Genomic DNA, 18,790 nt, shown 5'->3' with positions numbered 1-18,790 from the left:
AGGGAAGGGGACAAGGGACAGTGGAGCACAGACAGGCGCAGTGACACACGTGTACACACACACGTGCACGGCCCCCTGTGCCCAGGTGGCAGGGAATCGGCTTTGGGCTCTGTCCCCAACTTGTCCCCATCCCTGCCCCAGCTTTTCCAGGGCTGGGCGCTGGGTGCCACCCGTCCCACCACCGGGACCCCTGCCCCACAGCTGCTCCGCCAGCCCCGGGCACCCCACAGGGCTCCTGCCGTGTGTCCCCATGTCCCCTCAGGTCTTCCCCCCCCAGCAGCCGGAGGTCTTGGGGTCACACCAGGCCGGGGGGGGGGTGGCTGAGCCGTGAAGCCACCAACCAGCTCGTAAACCACCGCGGAGCCGCCGGGGCCTGAGTCAGCCGGTGCCATGTCCTCGCACGCTCCCGTGTCCCCGGGGTCCCTTGTCCCCCATCACTGGGCTCAGGAGGAGCATGGACCCCAGTCCAGCCTGGGGCATCGCTGTGGTTTGGGGGGGACACCCCCTTCCCCGCACCCCGCTGCTCTGCCATAGCCAGAGCTGCGGCAGCCACCGGGTCTTGGGGGGGTCGCGGCAGCCAAGCTCACCCCATGGGTTATATTTTGGGGTTGATTTATCCCTCCCTGCCCTGACACATCCGTGGGGACACGTTTCGATATCGCCACCCCCCCCGACCGAGCCCCGGTTCTCTGGGGACCCCAGCAATGGTGACACCGGCACACAGCCTGCCGGCTCACACCCAGCCCGGTGCTGAGCGGGGATGTTAGAGACACGGGACAGGGCTGCTGGAAAACTTGCTTTATTTTAAATTAACATGGGAGAAATAAATACAAATACTAAATAATAACAATAATCAATAACATTAAATAATAATAATAATAATAATAATAATAGAAAAAGAGGCAATCACAAGACTGGAGTTCCCTCTGGTGCCGGTTGTGCCGGGCTGGCCATGCCAGTGCATGGGGACAGCCATGGCTCCGGGGTGGGGGTCAGCCCGGTGTCCCGTCCCCGTGTCCCCCCCCACCCTGGGGCTGGGGTCCCCAGGGCGTCCCTAGCAGGCGAGGAGGCCGTCGAGGCGGGCGGCGATGCCGTCCAGGCAAACGCGAAGCCGCGCCAGGGCCAGCCCGGCGGCGGTGTGGGGTGCTTCGACCAGCAAGTCGGATAAACCGGGGGGTCCCGGGGGTCCCGGGGGGGTGCGGAGCGGGGGGCAGCCCAGGTGGGTGGCCAGGGCGGCCAGGAGGCTGCGGAGGTTCTCCATGTCGTTGGCGATCTGGGCCAGCGGCAGGTTGCCGGCCGCCAGGCCGCCCAGCAGGCGCTGGAAGAGCTGGAGACGGTGGTCCATGGCCCCCAGCCCCTCGGGAGCCCCCTCCCCCGGGATGGCCTCCAGCCCGCTGATCTTCAGGCTCAGGGGGAAGAGCTGGGGGGGAGGGGTGAAGGCATGACACCCACTGCCCGCTCCTCGGGCAGGGGTCCTGCCCCCCCTGCTGTGGGACACCCTCCTTGGGGACCCCCCTCCCCAGCTGGGGTGTAGAGACCCCCCCACACTCAGCCCCGGGCATCCCTTGGGGCACAGGGTCCCCCACCCAGTCATGGGCACCCCTCCCTGGGACCCCCCCCCCCCATCTGGGGCAGGGAGCCCCCCCCCCAGCATCCCTCCTCGGGGACCCCCCATCTGGGGCACAGAGCCCCCCCTGCCCAGCCATGGGCATCCCTTGGGGCACAGGGTCCCCCACCCCAGCCATGGGTGTCCCTCTCTGGGGACTCCCCCCCCAATCTGGAGCACAGAGCCCCCCACCCCGTGCTGGGTGTCATCGTGTCGTGTCCCCCCCCCCGCCCCCGCAGCGACCACCCTGGGGCGCAGGGCCCCCCACCTCACAGCCCAGCCCCCTCCCTTGGGTGACATGGGGCATGCAGTGAACCCTATGGGGTGACCCTGGGAGGGGGGAGGACACCCCCCAAGCCCCCCCTGTCCCTCCCGTCCCCCCCCAGGCCTCACCTGCAGCTGCTGGATGCGGGTGCTGAGGGTGCGGGTGAGGTTCCTGGTGTCCGCCCGGACCTTCTCCAGCCGGACGGGACGGCCACCGGCCAGCGGCACCCACAGCCAGAGGAGACCCCAGAGGGACACGCCGGGCCACCGCATCCTGCCGGGCTCTGCGCTGGGTGGCAAGGGGGTGTCAGGTGCCTCGGGGGGGGGGGGGGTCCCTGCACCCCAAAAATGCCACACACACCCCCACCCCAAGAGGGGACACGGAGGATGCTCTGACCCCTCGCTGGGGACACATCCCCGTCCCTCATCCCAGGGAACGTGGGGAGCATCCTCCCGTGGCGGGGTGTCACTAAGGGAGGGGGGGGACACTAAGGTGGGTGTCCCCAAGCTTTGCGTGTGTGTGTGTGCGTCCCCCCGCCCCGGTGCTCCCCAGGGGATGGGAACAGACAGAGGGGTGCGGTGACATGCCCAGGGACACGCAGGAGAAGCGGTGTCAGGGTGGCACGTGGACGGCCACGTCCCCGCTGTGTGCCAGCCCTGGGACAACCGGAGCCGGGTCCTCGTCACCGTGCCACCGTGCCCCCGCCAGCACGTGCCGGCGTGGCCGTGCCCCGTCACCTTCCCGCAGCTGCCCTTTCGCAAGCGCCGCCCCGGCCACCCACGGCCCAGTGTCCCCAGCCGTGACCGTGACCGTGCAGGGCTGCCACCGGAGCCTTGGTGACAACGTGGCCGGGGGACACTGTTTTGGCAGGGAGGGAGGGGGAGTGGGAGTCTCAGAGGGCCAGGGGTGGGTGCTGCCTCCCCAGCACCGTGTTCATTCCCTGGGGATCCCCATCCTCTGTGGGCAGGATGAGGCCAAGAAAGGAGCGTGGGTAGTGGAGGGACCCCGGGGTGTCAGGTGTCCCCGTCACCCCCTGCCTGGGGATGGGGACGGAGCCCGGGGGGGGACACACGGGGACAGGGGGGACACGGGGACGGGGGGGGAGCGGAGCAGCTCCCACCCCAGTACTCACCGGAGACTCGTACCCACTCACCGAGCCTGGAACGAGAGAGTGGGTGACAGGGGGGACACGGGGACCTCCGCCAGGACCCCCGTGGTGTGACCACCCCACTGGCCTGGGGGTGGGGGCAGGCGGCCCCTTGAGGAGCGCAGGATGCTCAGGCATCCCCCCGGCATCCCCCCGGTGCTGGGGGACGTGGCTGGTGGCACTATGGTGGCCTGGCCAGTGCCGGTTTTACCCAGGGCGGGGGGCTGGCCCGTGTCCCTGGAGATGGGGGGCGGGGGGGACACACACAATCGGCGACACCCCGTCCCCGAGGTGCTGAGCCCAGCGGAGGTGGCTGGTGCCAGGCCAGGCCGGCGGCTGTGCCAGGATTGTGCCGGGCCTGTGCCGGGCATCGGGCAGGCGAGGCCGGTTCAACCCGCTGCCCACCTGCCCCGGGTGAGGGGGGCCCAGACCTCTCGGGGGGGGGGGGGGGGGGGGGGCTGTGGTCCCCAGCCAGGCCTGGGGACAGTGTCCCTGCATGTCCCCTGGTGTCATGGCGGGGGGGCGACTGGGGTCCCCCGGCTCGGCAACCCACGGCACTCGGGGGCTGCCTTGGGGTGGTGCAGCCTGGGGAGCTGGGGTGGGGGTGTCCCAGAGTGGGGGTGTCCTGGGGCAGGGGTGTCCCACGGTGGGGTGACCCTCAGGAAGGGGTGTCCCAGGAGAAGGGGCGTCCTCGGGTCGGGGTGTCCCTGGGGAATGGGTGTTCCATGGTGGGGGTGTCACTGAGGAAGGGGTGTCCCAGGAAAATAGGGGCCCCTGGGGAAGGAGGGTCCTGGGGAAGGGGGGTCCCATGGCAGGGGGTGTCCCAGGACAATGGGGGTCCCTGGGGAAGGGATATCCCACGGTGGGGGCATCCCTGGGGAAGGAGTTCCCCAGGAGAAGGGGGGCCTGGGGAAAGGAGTTCCCCAGGGTGGGGGCGTCCTGGGGCAGGGGTGTCCCAGGAGAATGGGGGTCCCTGGGGCAGGGGTGTCCCATGGTGGGGGTGTCCCGGGGGGGGGGATGTCCCACTTACCTGGGCCGCCCCGTGGGTCCCGTCCCGTCGCGGCGGTGGCTCCATGCCCCGCGGCCCCCCCCTATATAGCGGAGCGGGGCAGTTGCACAACGGCGCTCCCCGCCCCCTCCCGCCGCTCCCCGCCCGCCCCCGGCCCGACGGCTGTCCGTCCGGCTGTCCGTCCGTCCGTCCGTCCGTCCGCCCGCCTGGCCGGCCCGGCCCCCGCCCTCCTGCAGCCCCCCAGGGCTGCGCCGAGCAGGGGGATGCACCGAGCGGGGGGGGGGTCCCAGGGACACACGGAGCTTTGGGCGGGGGGGGGGTCCCGGGGCTGCACCGAGCGAGGGAGGGGGGAATCCCGGGTACAGGGGCCAGGAGGGTCCCGGGGGACGCGGAGCGGGGGGGGGGGGGGGGGGTGTCCCGGGGCTGCCCCGAGCACGGGGGGGGTGGGGGGGCCGGGACACGAGGGGGGGTGCCGAGGGGACGAGCTGCACCGGGGGGGAGCAGAGCCCGGGACCGGAGAGCACGGGGACCCCCGGGCACCCCCACAGCGTGACCCCCAGCACACCCCCCCGGGCTGCCCCACAGCCCAGCAGCCCCCCCGCATGCATACGTGCCCAGGTGGAGTGTGCGGGGTGACACATCCGCACACCCCACGCCGTGCACACACGCACACCACCCGACGGGCCGGCTGCTCCCCAGGGAGCGGGGGGTGCCCCCCCCCCATACCCCGTGTCCCTCCTGAACTGCCCCTTTTTCAACCCAATCTGCCCAAGCTGCGTGTGGGGGGGGGGCACACGATGGGGCGAGAGAGGCCCCCAGACTCGGGCACCCGCAGCACCCAGACCCAGCACCCCACGGGTGTGCAGGGCTTTGTGGGGTGCACACACACCCCCCCCTCTCCTTGCGGGGGTGCTTGGGGACAGGCTGCAGGTACGGGCACGCACACCCGTGTGCACACGCAGGCAGGGTGTCGGGGCAGGCGTGCGTGCGACCGTGCACACACACGCACACCCCCAGGGCTGCACGTGTGCTCCTGCCTGAGCAGGGCCGCGTGTCGCACCCACGCTCCTTGCAGGTACCACTGGGTGCACGCACACCCTGGGGGGGGGGGGGGTCGTGGAGGGAGGAGGGGGGGTCCCGTCACCGAGGTCACCCAAGGCGGCACTGTCGGAGCAGGTGAGCAGTGCACACCCAGGGTGGAACACACGCGAGTGTGCACACGGGTGTCCAGAGTGTGCAACACCCCCCCCGCCCCGAGCACATGCACCTGGGTCCATGCACATCTGGATGCCCACACATCTGGGTACCCCCCCAGGCCCGTGCACATCTGGCACAAACACACCTGGGCAGACACATGCCTGGGCACACGCAGGTCTGCCCGTGTGCAGACTTGGGCATGGGCACACACACGCCTGGGCACATACAGACCTGGCCATGTGCACACCTGAGCACGCACACACACCCCTGGGCACATGGACACACACCTGGGCACACACGCACACACACCCCTGGGCACATGGACACACACCTGGGCACACACGCACACACCTGGGCACATGCACACCTGGATACATGCATAGCAGGGCACAAACACCTGGGCACACACTTTTCTGTGCACACGCACACATCTAGGTCCACACGTCCACACACACACAGAGATCTACACGTACTCGTGCAAGCACTCACCTGGCACACGCACCCCCGGGGACGTGCACACTCGTGCACACCCAGGCTGGCCCGGTGTCCCCAAAGCCAGCAGAGGAGCTCTGGGGTCCGGCAGCGGGTCGGGGGCTGGTGCTGGGGGTGCTCCACTCGAGCTCCCCAGCACCCCTCTGCACCCAGCACAAAGTCCCCCCCGCTCCCCCCCCCAGGGCTGGGAGTACCCCGGGGGTCCCCATCCCTCAGGGACCTGCTGCAGCTTGGGCAGGGGGGTGAGGGGGCCACCAGGACCTGGGCAGACGGTCCCCTGCCCGTGGCAGGCAGCTGTGCCCCACGGCAGCTCTGGTCCCCCCGGAGGGTGCTGGTGGGTCCCCGAGCTCCGACCGTGGCCACAACCTCCCTGCGCCTCGGTGGTTCGTCCCCCGCAGCCGCACCGGGGATGGAGAGGGTGACAAATTGCCCAGGGCCAGGACTGTCACCCCCGAGCCCAGCTGTCACTGTGATATGGACAGGCTGGACCCAGGGGTTGGGGACCCCCCCGGAGCTGCTGCTCCCACTGCCGGGGGTCCCACGGTGCCAGGACTGTGCCTTGCCCAGGACAGTCACCCCCAGCATGGGACACCCCATGTACCTGAAGGCTTGGGGACCCCAACAAGCTGCTGGGCACCCCAGGACTGGGACAGGGTGCTCAGCACACCCCCCCCCCCCCCCCACTGCCCATCTTGTCCCCCAGCTGGGTACCACTGCCCCCTGGCTGGGGGGGGTGTCCCCCTCGCCATTGCTCCGGACCAGATGCCACCGTGGGACATTGTGTCCCCCGTGACAGTGGGGATGCTAACGGGACGTGCAAGGGCAGGGGTCCCCCTCCACCACGGCGGCCTTGCCAGCTCATGGCGGCTGCGGCGGGTGTGATCCTGCTCCGCAGCCGGTCCAGCCTCGGAAAATGCCCACGGGGCCACGTTGGTTGGAGTCATTGGCACCGGGAGGGGACAGTCCTCTGGGTGTGCTCCCCATGTATCCCAGCCCGGCACCGAGCCCAGCACCGATCCCACCGGCTGGGCTTGCCCGTGCCCTCGCCGGTGACTCACGGCCTGACGCACACGGTGCCGGCGCTGCCTGGGCAGGATGCGGCACGAGGAGCCCGGTGCTGCCAAGCCCTGGCCTTCGCCCCCTCCCCAGCCAAGGGGAAACTGAGGCACGGTGGGGGACGTGCTCGAGGCCACGCAGCCGTGCCGTGGAGTGGCAGCTCCAGCTCTGCACCGAAATGGCAGCAAGCCCCGGCGCAAAGGTGGGGGTTCAGGCACCCCCAGCACAGCACAGCCCCATGGGGGGCTCTGGCCCCCGGGCAGCACGGAGCAGTGGGGTCCCCAGTTGCCCCAGCCTGGTCCCTGGGATGGGGCACTGCGGAGGTTGGGCAGCACGGGGACAGACCGCAGGCAGGACACACGGACGGGCACCCTTGTCTGCAGGGCCGACCTGTGATGGGGCTGGGCTGGGCTGGGCTGGAGGTGGGGATGAGGTGGGGGCAAGGACAGGGAGTGGGATTGCGTTGGAATGGGGAGGGCGGTGGGATGGAGATGGGATGGGGTGAGGACGGGGCTGGGGATGGGATGGAGCTGGAGGTGGGATGGGGTGAGGATGGGGTGGGGGTAGAGATGGGATGGGGAGGGGAATGGGGACCAGGATGGAACGGGTATGGGACAGGGATGCGGACAGGTCCCTGCTACCGCCAAGAGCCCCGAGCAGCCCGGCTATGAGCTCTGCGGGGGCACAGGCTGCCGCCCCCACCTCCCTGAGTCCTCCATGTCCCCGTCCCCTGGGGCTGCTGTGGCCCCTCACCCCAGGACCCCCTCAACAAAGGGGGGATCCCCCAGAGCCTGGTGCCCTCCAGGGCCAGGACCGAGGCCAGATTCATCCCCGGGCAGGGACTCTTGGGGCCCGGGGGAGCGTGCCGGGAGCCGGCAAACCCCATCCCTTGGGATGCTCCCGGGTGCTCCCGCCGTGTTCCCCGCCCCGTCCCTGTTATTTTTGGTGCAGAGAAGCCCCAGCTGATTCATGGCTTTTACGGGATGGCCAGAGCCGGCCGGAGTGCCGGCTGTCCCCGGGGAGCCTGCGGCTGGCCTGGATTAGCACCCACATTCCTGCGGCTGGGGCTGCCGGGCTCACCCCGCCTGACACCGGCCCCATTGCGGGGTCCCCGACAAGCAGGGGGACACGGGGACGGGGTGCTGTTCCCTGTCGCAAAGCCAGGGATGGTGACAAGGGACAGAGCCCACCCAGGGGGCTTCAAACCCAGGCCACGGGGGGGGGCGGGGGTCCCCTAAGGGTGTCTCCGCACCCTGCGTGGGTGCTGCGTGCAGTGGGGGGGGAGGCTGGTCATTGTCCTAGGTGTCCCCAGGGATGCTGGAGCCCCCCAGACCCGCAGGGTCCCATCCCTGGGTCCGCACACGGGGTCAGGTGGGGACACAGCCAGGGTGGCACGGGGGGAGCGGAGCATCCCCACGGCGTTGGCTGCTGGCGGGTGAGGCAGACGGGATCCAGCCTGGGGACACGGCCACGAGCAGAGGATGGCCAGTGTCCCCATCCCGTGTCCCTGTCACCCTTCCTGGCTGAGCCGGATGGGCACGGGTGTCCGAGGAGCACGGTATGTGCCACAGCCCCCCCGATACACCGCAGCCCCCTGACGCAGCCCCAGCCCCCCCCCAAAACTGAGCATGTGGCCCCAAGGATGTCCTCAGCCCCCTCCCCAGGGTGCCCAGGAGGGGGTCAGGGCACCCAGCCAGGTGCTGCAGAGTTTCCCCCAGGCTCCGGTCCCTGCGGTGGGGCCGTCACCGTGCCGGCCGGGAAGGTGCCGGTGGCCGGAGCGTGAGTTGCCCAAGCGAGCCGGACTCCGCAAACATTGACACAGCCCTTCCAGGAAAGGGCGGCGGCGTCACCGGCTGCCGGGCAGCTGCTGGCAGGGCCCCGAGCGGTCACCCCGGGGACGCCGATGCCAAAAGGGGTCCCCCGCAGCCAGCACGGCTGCCTGGTCGTTGTCACCGTGCCCTGTCCCTCCCAGCCAGCGTCGCTCATGTCCCCATGCCCTGTCCCCCTGCAGCCAGCATCACTCGTGTCCCCCATCCCTGTCCCTCCCAGCCAGCATCGCCCCCCACCCACGTCCCCAGTCCCCATCAGGTCCCTGGCCAGGCCACCCGTGAGTGGCGAGGGGACGGGGCAGCGGGGAGGGGGTGTGCAATTCCCTCAGCCACCCCCCCCCACCCGGCTGCACCCTGCGCGGGGTGCCTTTGCTCTGCTCGGGGAGGTCCCAGCCCGAGAGCTGGGCTTTGCTGCGGGGGACGAGAGTCCCCCGGGCCACCCTCTGCCACCAGCACGGCTCAGCGTCGCGTGCTTCAAGCGCCACTTGAAACCCTAACGAGCGGGTCACAGGTGGGCCCAGGCTGGTAACTGGGGATGCAATGGGCACCCAAACTGGGAGCACTGGGAACTTGCTGTGCGCCCCCCCTCCTGGGAGCTGGGCACCCTCCCCTGCCTGCTGCCGGGAGCTCTGCCAGACCCCAGGCATGCTGCGCCGCCGGCCGGATCCAGGCAATGAATATTGCAATTAGAGGGTGTCACTTGGGCGATTCTGGTCCCCGGGCAGGGGACAGGGCGATCGATCCCGGTGACATCTCCCCATTAACCGCGAAGCAACGATTTCTGTGCAGTGCCTCCATTCCGTAGTTTGGTAATTAAGCCATCATTAGCCGTGCAGCGGGGCCTGAAGGTCACGGCGGATGCTGCTGCGGGACGAGGAGAGTCCGGCTCCGCTTGGGGACGTGGATGCCAATGGCAGGAGGAGCTCCAGGGCCACGCGCTGGCGTGGGGACAAGGGACCTGGTGGCACTGCGGGTCTGCTCCCAGCACGGCCCCGTGGGATGCGCTGCAGGGTGTTGTGCACCCCTGGGTACGTGCAGTGGGTGCAGAGCTCCCAGTGCACGCTGTGGGGCTGCGCACCCCTGTGCACGCTTGTGTTGCGCACCCTGTGCACACACACACGTGGGCATGTGAAGAGGCCAAAATGCCCCGGGAGGTGGCCGTGCCAGGTCTGGCCACGGCTGGGCACACGGTGGCCGCAGTCCCTCCCCGCTGGCAGCGAGTCCCCAGGGGTGCCAGGTCCTGCCCCAAGGGTCCGTGCTGAGCGGCACGGCTGGGGCACAGACCCCTCGGGTGTCAGGGTCCCCGCACGCCCCAGCCCGCCAGCACGATGGGGTGCTGGGGTCCCCTGTGGGAATTGGGCAGGAGGAAGCCCCCCCCATCGGTAGGGCCAAGCTGGTCATCCCCATCCAGATGAGTGCCGTCACCCCGTGGTGACACGCAGCCACCGTGACAGAGCGAGGGGGTGCCCCAAGGGTGCTGTGACTCCCAGGTGCCAGCTGCGGGGGGAGCTGCCCCACTGCAGGGCTGGGGCTCACCCCGGGACCCCCTTTCCCAGCCAAGTTCCCACCCCGGGAAGGAAAGGGCTTCTCGACCAGCCCAGTGTCCCCCAGGCAGCTCCAGGGCCACCCCCCCGGCAATGACCAAGGGGCCCTGCTGGCCAGTGGGGTGGCTTTGTGCACCCCCCAGTTCTGCGCCTGCCCCGTGCCTGCTGCCCTCCCTCCATCCCCAGACTGCGTGCAGGACCCCAAGGCTGAGGGCAGGGTGTTGGGGTCCCCCCAGCCCCTCAGCACCCCTCCCCATCTCCCCCCCCCCCCCCCACTTACCTGGGCTGTGGGTCCCTCCCAGGCCTCCCCGCTGACGTGATCCCTCGCAGATACTTTTTGGGGTAAGGGCTTCCTGACTGCTGGCGGGAGGAACAGCAAGCCCAGACCGCAAAAAGATCCGAGAGAGACAGGGACGGCCACGGTGACACTTGCGGCGGCGGGAGGTGACAAGGAGGGACGACGGGGACGCGGGGTCTGGGATGCCCGATGCTGCGCAGAGCCCCCGGGGATGGGTCCTGCAGCTGGGACACGGCCCCCGCGCCCCGAGGACCCCGCCAGCCCCAGGCTGTCCCCTTCATGGGGTGGGTGGGTGGGGGTGACGGTGTCACCCGTGTGCCCGGCGCAGGGCACACTGCCACCCCCCCGCGTGAGACCCACGTGTGCAGCGCTGTGGTGCGGGCACCCACGGGACATGGAGGGGGGAACTCACCGTGGGTCCCTGCGGCACCCTGGTCCCCAGCACCCTGCCCAGGCTGGGGGTCCCGGTGCTCCCCGGTCCCTCGGCGTCCCTCGTGCCGGGAGCCGTGACGCCTGGGTCCTCGGGTGACTTTGGCACTGCCGGAGCCGCGCAGACCGAGGGGCCACGTCCCTGACCGGGGGGGAGATGTGGCACAGGGTGATGGGGACGTGGCACAGACCCATGGGGACACACTTGCCCCAGCCCGATGTGGCCGTGGCACGGACGGGAGGAGTCAGCCCGGCCGAAACCCAGGCAGGAGCAGCCCCTGCCTGTGCCAGGTCCCGGCCTGCGGGCAGGGAATGCGGGATCCCGTCTTGGACAGGGTTTTGCTGGTGGAAGATGCTCGCCAGCTGCTGCCAGCCCAGGACACGCCGTGATCGGCGGCGACCCGCACCGCCGTTTCCCATCGGCAGCGAGCGGGGTGCTCCCCAAATCCCTGCCATCGCCCCGCGAGCCGCACCGGGTATCGCCGATGCTGCTGGCAAACCCCAGGTCCTTTTCCTCGGCTGCTGGAAAAACCCAGCTGGGCCCAGGGAGGACCGCAGGAGCCAGCAGGAATAGCCGGTGCTCAGTGTTACCGTGGGCTGCCGGGTTTAACCGTCCTCCAGCTCCAGAAGGATGCTGCTGACCAGCGCTCCCATCCTCGGTGGCATCGGCTGCTGGGCAGCAGGGCGAGGGCCGCCCGAATTTCTGTGCCTCTGAGCCACATCCCCGGGGCTGGCGGCAGGATGAGGCCGTGGCTCCGTGGCCGGGCGGTGTCGGTCCCTCCAGGCTCGGCTCTTAGGAGAGACGTCGGAGGTTTTCAGGGTACCGGTGACTGGGTCTCCCCGAGGGCCTTTCGGTGGGGAGCACCCAGCGGTGGCACGGCAGGAACCCGCCTGCTCGGGACAACCCATGGCAGCACCGGTGCTGCCGCCCACGGCACGGGGCTGCTGCAGAGGTGCAAACCCTGGGAGACAGTGGGGGAAAAACGGCTCGTGGAGCGAGAGCGAGGCATCCCGGCTCCTCACCGGGTGTCACACTGAACCCGAGCTAAGACGTCACCATCCTCTGCCAGCAGCACACGTGTCCCTTCTCCATCCCATGGTCCCTTCTCCATCCCACAGTCTCATCTCCATCCCTCCATCGTCTCCATCCCACCATCGTCTCCATCAGTCTCATCTCCACCCCACAGCCCCGACGAGCAGGGTGACAGGCAAGGCGACACTTTGCAGGGAAGGTGACGCTTTGCAGGGAAGGTGACGCCTTGCAGGGAAGGTGACGCCTTGCAGGCTGCGATGCCCCGTCCCTGCGTCCCCCGATCCAGGGCCGTGCCGGGAGGGCGAGGGGATGGCTCGCACCCACCTGCACCCGGGGGCACCCCGGGGACACCCCAGGGCTCACGAGGGTGTCCTTGTTGGGTGCCAGCAGCCATGCAGGGATGCAGCCTGGGCACGCCGAGCATCCCCTGGGAACAGGGTCCGGATCCTGCCCCACCGCCCACCCGAGCCGAGCGCACCGGCGGGGACGCAGGTCCCACCAGCCCCCCATGCTCCCCGCCGGACCCCCAGAGCCGGGGACCCAGCTCCGAGGGGCCAGCCGGCACCCAGGGGTGGGTGCGGGCGTGCGAGGGCGCGGACGAGCCGGCGTGCCGGCGTGCCCGCGCCCGTGGCGTGTGCGGCACAGACCTTTCTAGATCACCGTGAGGCTCCGAGGCCGGTTTCGGGGCCTGTCGGCTCCTCTGGCACGTCACCGGTGCGGGGAGGGGGCTGCCACCCCACCGTGTCCCCACCCTGGTGATGGATGGAGCCCGGCACGGGGACCCCCGTGGCTCGGCCGGTCGGCGTGCCCCCCCGGACGGCTGCGTGGAGCCGGGGGACCCCCGCGCACCCTGGGATGGAGGGGACCTGGGTGGGGGGCAGCGGGAGCGGTGGGGTGCAGGGACGTGGGGGACCGGGGGGCAGGCTGGGGGGGCTGGGGGGCAGGGAGCATTGCGGGAGGGGGGGCACGCAGGGTGGAGGGGGGCATGGGTGGCCCTGCTGCGGGGCGCACGGGGATCCGGGGTGCAGCAGCGGGGGGGGGGGGGTGCACGGATGGGCCCGGTGAGCAGCGCATGGGGGGGGTGGCGTGGGGGGGGGGTGGCCCCCGGGGGTCCTGGGGCGTGGTGGGGAGGGGGGTACGGGTGGCCCCGGTGTGCAGGGTGGCGGGGGGGTCCGGGGCGCAGCGGGGTGCACTTCGCAGGGTCCTAGTGTGCTGCGGGGGGGGACGGACCTGGGGGCACGGGTGTCCCGGGGTGCAGGGGGCGGGTGCCCAGGGACCCCGGGATGCGGTGCGGGGGGTGCCGGGGTGCTGCGGGGGGGGGGGGGGGGGCCGGCGGGGGTCCGCGGGGTGCACGGGATCCCTGGGGCGCCGTGGCGGGGGTCCGGCCCGCTCCCCCCCCCCCGCCATGTGCAGCGGGCCCGGGGGTCAGAGGGGGGCCGGGGGGGGCCGGGCCGGGCGGGGGGCGGTGCGGGGCGGCCCGGGGGCGGCGGGGGGCGGCCCGGGCGGGGGGGGGGCGGTGAGCATCCCCGGGCGCTGCGGGGTGCCGGGGGGGGGGGGGGGGGAGTCCTGCGGGGCGGGGGGAGCCCCGGGGGCGGAGCGGGAGGGGGGGGGACACACACAGCCAGGGGGATCCCGGAGCCCCCCCCCCATCCCGCCCCGCGGTCCTACCTGCCGCTGCCCGCCGCGCTGCGCCGGGGGCGGGGGGGGGTGGGGGGGGTGGAGTGGGGGGGGAGGGGTTTTTTTTTGGGGGGGGGGGGGGGGGGCCGGCGCGCGGCGGCGCGAGCCCTGGCGGCGGCGATTGACCCGCATTGACGTCACTGCGTCATCAGGGTTCCCCTGGAAACACGCGAGAGCTAAAAATAGCCGCGGCGGCCGGGGGGGGGGGCGGGAGGAGGAGGGGGGGAGCGGCCCCCCCCCCCCCCCCCCCCCCCCCCCCCCGCCCCCGCTGTCTGTCGCTATTCTGGGGACAAAGGGATAAATATAGCCACGCGCCGCCCCCGCCCCGGGGGACACCGCCCCGGGGGGAGCGACACCCCCACGGGGGACACCGCCACGGGGGGGCGACACCCCCACGGGGGACACCGCCACGGGGGACACCGCCCCGGGGGGAGCGACACCCCCACGGGGGACACCGCCACGGGGGACACCGTCTACAGGGGGAGCGACACCCCCGCGGGGGACACTGTCACGGGGGGGGGTCTCAACACCTGCCCCAGGGGCTGTGGCGGGGGATGACCTGGGGACATGGGGACAGTGGGGACAGAGGGACAATGGGACACCGGGACACCGGCGCAGCAGGACAGCGGGACAGTAGGACATGGGGACACCAGGACAGCGGGACACGGGGACAGCGGGACAATGGGACAGCAGGACATGGGGACACCAGGACACTGGCACAGTGGGACAGTGGGACAGCAGGACAGCAGGACATGGGGACACCAGGACACTGGCACAGTGGGACAGTGGGACAGCAGGACAGCAGGACATGGGGACACCAGGACACTGGCACAGTGGGACAGTAGGACATGGGGACACCAAGGACAATGGGACAGCGGGACATGGGGACAGTGGGACAATGGGACAGCAGGATACGGGGACACCGGGACAGCAGGACAGTGGGACATGGGCACACCATGGACACCGGGACATGGGGACAGTGGGACAATGGGACAGCGGGACATGGGGACACTGGGACACCAGGGACACTGGGACACCAGGACACGGGGACAGCGGGGATACCAGGACAGCAGGACGGGGGACAGGGGCTGGCCCTGCACCGACACAGCGCCCGGGAGCAGGACTTGCTCTAGGAGCACCTGCACCGCCCAGTGTGCGCACACGCTCACTGAGTGTGCATACACCCCCCGCTAGTGCACACACATGCAGTGCGCGTACACACCCCGCTAGTGCACACACATGCAGTGCGCGTACACACCCCCGCTAGTGCACACACATGCAGTGCGCGTACACACCCCGCTAGTGCACACACATGCAGTGTGCGTACACACCCCCCCGCTAGTGCACACACATGCAGTGCGCGTACACACCCCCGCTAGTGCACACACATGCAGTGTGCATACACACCCCCCCGCTAGTGCACACACATGCAGTGTGCGTACACCCCCCCACTAGTGCACACACATGCAGTGTGCGTACACACCCCCGCCGCTAGTGCACACACATGCAGTGTGCATACACACCCCTGCTAGTACACACACATGCAGTGTGCGTACACACACTACGCACATGCAGTACACGTAGAGTGCACACACTGCGCGCACACACGTACAGAGTGCACACACTGCGCGCACATACACGCAGTGCACACAAACACACTGAGCACACATACACGCAGTGCATACACACATACGGAGTGCACACACACAGTGCACACACGTTCGCAGAGCGCACACACGCACAGTTTGCACATGCCATCACCTGCACACTCCCTTCCGGGGCCCGTGTGTGTGTGTGCCTGGGCACGCGCCCACCCATGGCATATTGTGTGCACGCGTGCACACCCCCCACACGCACAGGCACACACACCCAGCACGCTGCACACCCCACACTGCATGTGCGTGCGCATACACACACACACACACACACGCTGCTTCACACCCCCAGTCCCTCCCTCCAGGCCCCTGGTGTGCACACGGGCACACCCACCCGCGCCGTATTTTGCACACACGCTCTCACACCGAGTGTGCGCATACCCCAGTTTGCTTGCACCACACAGCCGTGTGTCCCCAGGGTGGCGGGACACTGCTGCCACCGCAGCCACGTAGCACGCCCACTCGTGCACTGCAACCTCGTGCTGCAATTAACCACTTTGCCACTTCCAATTAACAGTAACGGCTAATTATTGAGCTTCAGCAAGCCCAGAGCCGAGCTGCCCTGAGCCCCACGGTGCCCACCCGGCCGTGGGCACCGCTCGGGGCGGGACACACCGGGCACCCGTGCCGGGGGGGTGCCGGGCACGGCCAGGGGTCCCCACCGCTGCCACGGCTGCAGGGCCGTGCGTGGCAGTGCCGTGGCCCAACTGGCCGGTGCCACCGGCTGTCCCCGGGCAATGTCCCTGCACGGGGCAGGGGGGACTGGGACAGCCCCGACGTGTCCCCCTGCAGCCCCCAAAACCCACGGGATGGGTGAAGCCGGAGGGTGCGCAGGGGACACGGGGCCCAGTGCCATCCCCTGCCAGCTGGCAGTAAATGAGCAGTCATTAACGAGACGTGTTAATTAGCTGCCCGCCCTTGGCGGGGATGTGGCGGTTTGGCCTGAGCTGAGCTGCCGGGAAGTTGCCAGTTAAATGCAATTTATTTCCATTTAATTTTAATTTCGGTTTAATTGCTTCTCCACTTGCTCCTTTGGCTCCAGTCTGGGATGGTGGCACTGGTGCCATCGCTGGTGGCACCGCAGGACAGGGCCAGGGCCCTCTGCGGGACACCATCCCTCGGGCACGGCTGTACTGGGATGGGGCTGTACTGCAGGGTCCGTACTGGGGTGGGTTGTACTGGAGGGTCTGTACCGGTGGGGCTGTACCGGAGGGTCCGTGCTGGTCAGGCTGTACCGGTGGGGCTGTACCGGCGGGTCCGTGCTGGTCAGGCTGTACCGGTGGGGCTGTACCGGAGGGGCCGTGCTGGTCAGGCTGTACCGGTGCGTCAGTACTGGCGGGTCCATACTGGTCAGGCTGTACCGGTGGGGCTGTACTGGAGGGTCCGTGCTGGTCAGGCTGTACTGGTGGGGCTGTACCAGAGGGGCTGTGCTGGTCAGGCTGTACTGGTGGGCTGTACTGGCAGGTCCATACTGGTTAGGCTGTACCGGTGGGGCTGTACCGGCGGGTCCGTGCTGGTCAGGCTGTACCGGTGGGGCTGTACCGGAGGGGCCGTGCTGGTCAGGCTGTACCGGTGCGTCAGTACTGGCGGGTCCATACTGGTCAGGCTGTACCGGTGGGGCTGTACTGGAGGGTCCGTGCTGGTCAGGCTGTACTGGTGGGGCTGTACCAGAGGGGCCGTGCTGGTCAGGCTGTACTGGTGGGCTGTACTGGCAGGTCCATACTGGTCAGGCTGTACCGGTGGGGCTGTACCGGAGGGTCCGTGCTGGTCAGGCTGTACCGGTGGGGCTGTACCGGAGGGTCCGTGCTGGTCAGGCTGTACTGGTGGGGCTGTACTGGCGGGTCCGTGCTGGTCAGGCTGTACCGGTGGGGCTGTACCGGAGGGTCCGTGCTGGTCAGGCTGTACCGGTGCGTCAGTACTGGCGGGTCCATACTGGTCAGGCTGTACCGGTGGGGCTGTACTGGAGGGTCCGTGCTGGTCAGGCTGTACCGGTGGGGCTGTACCGGAGGGTCCGTGCTGGTCAGGCTGTACCGGTGGGGCTGTACCGGAGGGTCCGTGCTGGTCAGGCTGTACCGGTGGGGCTGTACTGGCGGGTCCGTGCTGGTCAGGCTGTACCGGTGGGGCTGTACCAGAGGGGCCGTGCTGGTCAGGCTGTACCGGTGGGGCTGTACCGGAGGGTCCGTGCTGGTCAGGCTGTACCTGCGCGTCAGTACTGGCGGGTCCATACTGGTCAGGCTGTACCGGTGGGGCTGTACCGGAGGGTCCGTGCTGGTCAGGCTGTACCGGTGGGGCTGTACCGGAGGGTCCGTGCTGGTCAGGCTGTACCGGTGGGGCTGTACCGGAGGGTCCGTGCTGGTCAGGCTGTACCGGTGGGGCTGTACCGGAGGGTCCGTGCTGGTCCTGCTGTACCTGCGCATCAGTACTGGCGGGTCCATACTGGTCAGGCTGTAGCGGAGGAGCAGTACGGGAGGCTCTGTGCTGGTGAGGCTGTACCATCGGGTGGTACTGGAGGGTCTGTACCAGCCTGGCTGAACCGGCGAGGCTGTACCACAGGGTCCATTGCGGTCAGGCTGTACTGGTGGGGCTGTACTGGTCATGCTGTACCGGCGGGTCCGTACCGGTCCGGCTCTACTGGTGGGGCTGTACTGGAGGGTTCGCACCAGTCTGGCTGTACCATCGGGGCGGTACCGGAGGGTCCGTAATGATCGGTCTGTACCGGCGGGGCGGTACCGGAGGGTCTGTTCTGGTCCGGCTGTACCGGCGGGTCCGTACCGGTACCGGCAGGTGGTGCCGTTTCTCTCTCCCGTCCCGGCTCTCGGGCTGCCGGAGCCCGGCCCTGTGCACCGCCCAGTACGGCCCAGCACCGCCCAGTACCGCCCAGTACAGCCCAGCACCGCCCAGCACCGCTCAGTCCAGCCCAGTCCCGCCCAGCGCAGTCCAGCACGGCCCCAGCACCGCCCAGTGCGTCCCAGTCCCACCCAGCACCGCCCAGTGCGTCCCAGCACCGCCCAGTGCGTCCCAGTCCCACCCAGCACCGCCCAGTGCATCCCAGTCCCACCCAGCACCGCCCAGTGCGTCCCAGTCCCGCCCAGCACAGCCCAGTGCATCCCAGTCCCACCCAGAACAGCCCAGCATGGCCCAGCACAGCCCCAAGCCAGCGTCCCCGGTCCGAGAGCCTGCCACAGTCCGCAGGGCTCTGGTGTCCCAGCTGGTGGCACTGGGGATGTTGGGGACACTCGTCCCCTGCCATGGAGGGCTCTGGTGTCCCTGGCTGGTGGCACTGGGGATGTTGGGGACACTTGTCCCCTGCCATGGAGGGCTCTGGTGTCCCTGGCTGGTGGCACTGGGGATGTCGGGGACACTTGTCCCCTGCCATGGAGGGCTCTGGTGTCCCCGGCTGGTGGCACTGGGGACACTGTCACCAGCCCAGGGGTGCTCCCTCCTCACCGGGGAGCTTGGGGACAGGGAGGGCCCCAAGGGACGCGTCCTGGTCCCCCAGCCAAGCCACGCTGGGGGTCCCAGCACCCCCTGTCTGAGAGGTACCCCCCCCGTG

At 69.7% G+C, this 18,790-nt stretch overlaps 1 protein-coding gene across 1 annotated transcript; it reads right to left on the bottom strand.

Moving 5' to 3' along the window:
• Positions 1 to 1,054: 1,054 nt before the first annotated feature.
• Positions 1,055 to 3,107, bottom strand: LEP (leptin). The gene is made up of 3 exons (XM_049814050.1): positions 3,004 to 3,107; positions 2,000 to 2,159; positions 1,055 to 1,420 (listed from the first exon to the last, which is right to left on the bottom strand). Exons 2-3 carry the CDS (start codon positions 2,141 to 2,143, stop codon positions 1,055 to 1,057), a joined length of 510 nt encoding a protein of 169 aa, XP_049670007.1. The 5' UTR covers positions 2,144 to 2,159; positions 3,004 to 3,107.
• Between the last annotated feature and the right edge of the window lie 15,683 nt (positions 3,108 to 18,790).

The sequence above is a fragment of the Accipiter gentilis genome, chromosome 11, assembly GCF_929443795.1.
Source record: "Accipiter gentilis chromosome 11, bAccGen1.1, whole genome shotgun sequence".
In the NCBI taxonomy this organism is placed as follows: Eukaryota; Metazoa; Chordata; class Aves; order Accipitriformes; family Accipitridae; genus Astur; species Astur gentilis.
This window is presented reverse-complemented; position numbering and strand designations above follow the sequence as displayed.